The sequence below is a fragment of the Priapulus caudatus genome, unplaced genomic scaffold (assembly GCF_000485595.1).
Source record: "Priapulus caudatus unplaced genomic scaffold, Priapulus_caudatus-5.0.1 Scaffold1982, whole genome shotgun sequence".
Taxonomy (NCBI): Eukaryota; Metazoa; Priapulida; class Priapulimorpha; order Priapulimorphida; family Priapulidae; genus Priapulus; species Priapulus caudatus.
The window spans coordinates 39,326-46,022 of NW_014579043.1; the positions used below are offsets into that span (position 1 = coordinate 39,326).

General features: G+C 59.2%; 1 protein-coding gene across 1 annotated transcript in view; it reads left to right on the forward strand.

Annotated features, from left to right (window-relative positions):
• Positions 1–4,764, forward strand: part of LOC106818028 (nuclear pore complex protein Nup98-Nup96-like) — a 36,476-nt gene extending 31,712 nt beyond the window's left edge. The window contains exons 29-36 of the mRNA XM_014822742.1: positions 109–232; positions 645–761; positions 822–843; positions 1,006–1,018; positions 2,303–2,314; positions 3,379–3,476; positions 3,967–4,164; positions 4,587–4,764. Coding sequence (XP_014678228.1) covers positions 109–232; positions 645–761; positions 822–843; positions 1,006–1,018; positions 2,303–2,314; positions 3,379–3,476; positions 3,967–4,164; positions 4,587–4,650 — 648 coding nt within the window. The 3' untranslated portion in view covers positions 4,651–4,764. The remainder of the gene's footprint in view (positions 1–108; positions 233–644; positions 762–821; positions 844–1,005; positions 1,019–2,302; positions 2,315–3,378; positions 3,477–3,966; positions 4,165–4,586) is intronic.
• The last annotated feature ends 1,933 nt before the right edge of the window (positions 4,765–6,697 follow it).

Genomic DNA, 6,697 nt, shown 5'->3' on the forward strand with positions numbered 1-6,697 from the left:
AATTAATGCTACTCTTGTTATTATTATCTTAATTATTACGTTATATAATAAATATATACGGGAGCCGTTAAAACCCGACGTGTAAAAATCAGCGTTCTCTTGTTTCAGGCGCAGCTGGCGCGGCGTCTCGGCTACGCACCGGGAGAGGCGTGGCACCTGCTGCGCGCGGAACGCTGGAACGACAGCCACGTCGTCGTCATGCGCCACCTGGCGAGCAAAGCCATCGTCAACGGTAGGGGGCGCTGCCATCGCTGTCCGTGTCGGCGGGCGGGGGGGGGGCGTTTATGATTCTTTCCCGGATATCGGTCTCATTTCCACGGGGTCGGGGAGGGGGGTTCTGTCATGGGGGTTGGGAGGGGGGTTCTGTCCTTAGTAACATCATGTTAGTGAGTCGAAAATGTCATGATTCTTGCACTTCTTGCGCATAATTATAACATAATACTCATAGTTATACATATACATTATTTATTTATTTATTTATTCATAATAATATATATATTTTTTTATATTATAATTTGCCACGTGCGTGCCGCTGACAGTAGCGTAACGTACGCACCCGCCCCCCTGCGGTCACGTTCGCAGTTTTAGCGACGTTCGGATGTTTTTTCCTCGGGCGGCGCCGTAACGTTTCGTCTGCGTCTCAGAAAACTACGAGTACTTGCGGAGGTTCCTGTCGGAGCTAGCCCGCCCGGAGAGGAGCGTGCTCATCCAGGACTGGAACACTAGCGGTGGCGTCTTCCTGGACTACATCCTGCTCAGGAGGTAGGGTGCTGCTCTGGCTGCCTCCCTCTCTTCCCTTCCCCCTCTCCTTCCCTCCCTCTCTCGCTACAGAGACTGGAGGAGGTAGGTGTGCTGCTCTGTCTCCTTCCCTCCCTCCTTCCCTCCCTCCTTCCCTCTCTCGCTACAGAGACCTGGGTGGAGGTAGGTGTGATGCTCTGCTTGCCTCCCTCTCTTCCCTTCACCTCGTCGTCCTTCCTCTCGCTCCTGTCGCCTCTTCGGCTGCAGAGACTTGGAGGAGGTAGGTGTGCTGCTCTGGCTGCCTCCCTCTCTTCCCTTCCCCCTCTCCTTCCCTCCCTCCTTCCCTCTCTCGCTGCAGAGACTGGAGGAGGTAGGTGTGCTGCTCTGTCTCCTTCTCTCTTCCACTCGCCGCCTTGCGTCCCGCTCTCCTCCCCTCCTGCTCTCGCTGCAGAGACTGGAGGAGGTTAGGTGTGTGCTCTGGCTGGCCTCCTCCCTATTCCCTTCCCCTCTCCTTTCCCTCTCTCCTTCCCTCTCTCGCTGGGCAGAGATTTCTGGAGGAGGTAGGTTGCTGCTCTGCTTCTCGTTCCCCTTCCTCCTCCTTCCCTCTTCGTACAGAGAACTGGAGGAGGTAGGTGTGCTGTCTCATGGCTTGCCTCCTCTCTCTCCCTTCGCCCCTCTCCTTCCCTCCCTCCTTCCCTCTTTCGCTACAGAGACTGGAGGAGGTAGGTGTGCTGCTCTGGCTGCTCCTTCTCTTCTCTTCCCGTTTCCCTGGCCGCTTCGCCTCCCTCCTTCCCTCTCTCGCTGGCAGAGACTGGAGGAGTAGGTGTGCTGGGCTCTGTTCTCCTCGCGCTCTCTCCTTCCTCCCTCCTGTACCTCCCTCGCTTGCCAACGAGCTGGGGATGTGTAGTGTGGCTGCTGCTGGCTGGCGTCCCTCTCTTCCTTCCCCCTCTCCTTATCCACCTCCTTCCCTCTCTCGCTTACAGAGACTCGGAGTGGAGGTGCGTCGCTGCCTCCTCTCTTCCTTCCCCCTCTCCTTCCCTCCCTCCTTCCCTCTCTCGCTACAGAGACTCGCGAGGAGGTAGGTGTGCTGCTCCTGGCTGACCTCCTCTCCTTCGCCGCTCTGCCCTCCTCTCCTCTTCTCCCCTCTCGCTACAGAGACTGGAGAGGTAGGTATGCTGCTTGGCTGCCTGCCTCTCTTCTCCCTCTCCTCCCTCCCTCCTTCCCATCTCATCGCTACAGAGAGACTGGAGGAGTAGTGTGCTGCTCTGGCTGCGCCTCCGCTCGTCTCCCTTCCCCTCGTCTTCCTCCCTCGCTACAGAGACTGGGAGGAGGTTAGGTGTGCTGCTCGGCTGCCTCCCTCTCTTACCCTTCCCCTTCCCTTTCCTCGCTACAGAGACTGGAGGAGTAGGATGTGCTGCTCTGGCTGCCTGCTTCTCTTCTTCCCTTCCCCCTCTCCTTCCCTCCCTCCTTCCCTCTCTCGCTGCAGAGACTGGAGGAGGTAGGTGTGCTGCTCTGGCTGCCTCCCTCTCTTCCCTTCCCCCTCTCCTTCCCTCCCTCGCTACAGAGACTGGAGGAGGTAGGTGTGCTGCTCTGGCTGCCTCCTTCTCTTCTCTTCCCTTTCCCCTCCCCTTCCCTCCCTCCTTCTCTCTCTCGCTGCAGAGACTGGAGGAGGTAGGTGTGCTGCTCTGGCTGCCTCCCTCTCTTCCCTTTCCCCTCCCCTTCCCTCCCTCCTTCTCTCTCTCGCTACAGAGACTCGAGGAGTAGTGTGCTGCTCTGTCTCCTTCCTCCTTCCCTCTTTCGCTACATAAAGCTGCGAGGATGGAGGTGTCTGGCTCTGGTTGCCCCGTCCTCTTCCCTTCCCCCTCTCGTTCCTCCCTTTCTCTCTCTTCGCTAAAAACGAGGACTGGAGGAGGTAGGTGTCCCCTGCTTCTGGCTGCCTCCGCTCTCTTCCCTTCCCCCTCTCCTTCCCTCCCTTCTTCCCTTACTCGCTATAGAGGCTTGATGAGGTACGTGTGCATTCCTCCCTCCATCACTCTTGCCATCCTCTCTTTCGTTCTCCTCCCTCCTATCCTCACTACATGCTGAGGAGGTACGTGTGCATTCCTCCCTCCGTCTCTTGCCCTCCCTCTCTTTCGTTCTCCTCCCTCCTATCCTCACTACATGCTTGAGGTCGGTGAGTGTCATTCTCCCTACCGTCACTCTTGCCATCCCTCTCCTTTCGTTCTCGCCTCCCTCCTATCAACCCTCACTACATGCTTGAGGTGGTGTACGTGGCGCCAGCGGGAGGCCGCCTGCCGTTTCGGCTTCGCGACGTGCGGACGAATATTTAGGGCGCATATTCGGCCCTTCTTCGTTCTGGTCTACACTACACCTCGACCTAGCCACTGCAGGACACATGGGACCTCCGTGCACGGCGGCAGGGTTGTGAAACCTCAAGCGCTCCGGTTGCTACACCTATCAGGGCTACAAGTCTAAGGCAGGCTACAGCCTACAGGGCTACAGGGCTCTGGTAAAATAGGGGCAGTTCCAGGAGATGTCCCATAGTCTGGTCCTGCCCACAGTCGGCATTCGATTCGCGCCAATATTCGCTGACTTTCTCGTTGCGTTCCCGTATTTACGCTGGCGTTTCCGTGTCCGCAGCAGGAGATCGGCGCGTACGACCTTGAACGTCTGCACACGGAGGTCGCGTCGCTGTGCACGCGTCTGCTACGACTCCCCTGCATCACCACCGTCGACCGGTAAGTCCTGACCTGCAAGGGGGTTGCCACCCACGACACCCGGGGGCGCTGACACGGCTCGGGGGGGGGGGACCATTGTGAATTCTAGCAGGGCTGGAGCCTAACTCGTCGCTCTGCCTTGGGGATCTGGATGCGCAGTTTGCGTTTCGGGCAGTAGATTTTAGATTCGCGATCGGCCACGTATCTATCTTGGGAAAGGGGGGACTGCACTTGTTGCTTCCTGCTTGCCACGGCCCTGTAGAGAAGGACTAGAAGGGCCCTAGCAGACCAGTATTTCTGTAGAAGAGTGTAGCACGAGAAGTTAATGTGTAGAGTTAATATATATAATTATATAAATATATAGTGTTTTCTGCTAACCTTTCGCTGATCAACTTCGCTCGTAAATTTCACGAAAATTTCTCCTCGGGTTGATCGCAGCCGCGGCGTCGGCGCGCGTACGCCGGCGCGCGTACGCCGGCGCCCCCTATTGACGACCGTTTCTCTCTTACAGGCTGTGTCAGTCGGAGATGGCGAAGCGTACGGCCGAGCTGCTGCGCTGCATTCTCTCCCTGGAGCGAGGGGGCGCCGGCGGAGCGGCGGCGGCCGTGCCCGCGCGACTGGTGGCGCCCCACCTCAACGCACTGCCGATGCCGGAGGACTATGCTCTGCAGGAGCTGAGGGCTCTGACGAGCTGCAACCTCATGGAGATGGTGGGGTGGTGGGGGAGCACCTTCTTCCCGGCGGCACCCACGGAGATGGACGGCGGGGGATTGTTGTGCGCATCCTAGCACGTTGGTCTGCCCCGGTGCCGACCCGCGGAGGAGGACGGGGTTGTGGCTGTTGCGCATCCTTAGCCCTCCCGCGCATCCCACGAGCGGGATGGTGCGGGGGCGTGTGTGTGGCGATCCTAGCACTTCCGCGCGGGCACCCTGCGGAGATGGACGGGGCCGGTGTGTTTGCGCATCCTGGGTTAGACCTCTCCGCCGCCACCCCGCGGATGGTACGGGGTGTGTGTGCGATCTAGCAACCGCTCCCCGCGCCACCACGGCAGATGGACGGGGGGTGTGTGTGCAGATCCTATCACCTCTCCCGGCACACCCACGAGAGATGGACGGGGGCCGGTTGTGTGTGCGCATCCTTAGCACCTCCCGGCGCCACCCACGGAGATGGACGGGGGGTGTGTGTGCGATCCTAGCACCTCTCCCGGCGCCACCCACGGAGATGGGACGGGGGGGTGTGTGCGATCCTAAGCAGCCTCTCCGGCCGCCACCCGCGAGCAATGGACGGGGTGGTGTGTGTGGCGATCCTAGCAGCTCTCCCGGGCGCCACCGCGAGTGATGGACGCGGGGGGTGTGTGTGTCGATCCTGAGCACCTCTCCCGGCGGCCACCGCGGAGAAATGGGGGGGGTGCTGTGTGCAGATCTAGCACCTCTCTTCGGCGCCACCCACGAGTCATGGACGGCGGCTGTGTGTGCCCGTCCTAGCACCTCTTCCCGGCGCCACCCCGGAGTGGACGATGGGTTTGTGTCGTGCGATCTACGCAGTCTCCCCGGCCGCACCCACGGAGATGCGACGGGGGGTGTCTGGTGCGATCCTAGCACCTCTCCCGGACGCAAACCCCGGAGCATGGACGGGGGTGTGTGTGGATCTAGCAGCTCTCCCGGCGCACCCACGGGAAGCATGGACGCGCGGGCTGTGTGTGCGATCCTAGCAACCTCTCCCGCGCGCACCCGCGGAGAATGGACGGGGGTCGTGTGGTGCCGATCGCAGCACCTTCCGGCAGCCACACCCGGGAGAGGGACGGCGGGGTCTGTGTGTCCGATCCTAGCACTCTGCCGGCCGCACCACGCGAGATGGCACGGCGGGTGTGTGTGCCGGATCCTTAGCACCTCTCTCGGCCGCCACACGGCAGATGGACTCTATCAATCAATAATTTCTTTCTTTTTTTGCCTTTTTTCTTTTTTCTCTTGCGACGTAGCGGCGGTGGGTGTGCGATCCTAAGCACCTTCCCGGCCGCCACGCACGGCAGTATGGACGGGGTCGTGTGTGTGCCGATCCTAGCCACCTTCTCCCCGGCGCGCCACCCACGAGATGGACCGGCGGGGTAGTAGTGCGATCCTAGCGCTCTCTCGGCCGCACCACGAGACATGTACGGTGGGCGGTGTGTGGCGTTGATTGGGATGTCAAGTGACTTTTGACCGCGGCTGCGACTGATGTACCGGTCGAAGACTAAGACCGACGCAGAGAGAGACCTGGCATGGTATTGATCGATGTCCAGTCGGTGACGTGAGACGAGAGAAGCCGGACATACTGCACCGATGTCCAGTCGCGTGAGTGATACTAAGTTCATCAGTGACTGAGACAGGGGGGAGCTTGATTTATTGACCGATGGTCCAAGTCAGGCAGCCGACATTGTGCCCTTGGACATGTATGACGTCGACTCGCTCGAAGCGACATGAGCCGCGCACGCGATGGACCGCTGCGAGATTGCGAGAGGGGAGGAAAAGGAAGCTGTTTACTGAATGCCGGCTATACCGGTCTCTCTCGTCTTCTCTTATCTGCCGCTGTGCTCGCTGCTGCGTTGCCTGCTGCTTGCGTGCCTGCTGCTCGGTGGTGTGGGTGTGGAGTGCTGCTGCTCCTTACTACTGCCCTGCTGCTATGGTGTCGGCTGGTGGTGCTTGGTCGAGTGTGGTGGTGGCATCAGACGCAAAAACAACACACAAATGATGGTGTGGTAGTGGGAACAAGACGCTGGTGGTCGAGTGGTGGTTGGTTGGTTGGTTCGTGCCCTACTTACTAACTAACTACTACTGCTGCTTGTGGTGGCTGGATGCTCCATCGCAACTTACTACTTACTACTACTACTAGCTGGGTGAGTCATTTATATTTATAGCCCTTTTTTTNGGTGCGGTGACTCGTTGAAGGAAGGCTGGCACGCTAGCCGAAACCTTCAATCCGGTACCGTCACGTCGTCGGTGTCCGTGACCTTGCCGTGACCTTGCACACGTGCAGGATGAGGTTCGCGAGAGGGCTGCGCCGGTCAGTGAGGCACTGTGCTATACGCTCTGTACGCTAGTAATAAGAGATACTGCAGAATACACTGCTGCGTCAAGCGATTGCACGAATAGATGACGCGGCCTGTGTTACAGATTACACAGCAGTGTGTTAAGCGGCAGCGCAAAAATAGAGGCGCTGTCTGACTTCTAGACGTCTGTCTCACAGAATATAGAGACGCATTGAGC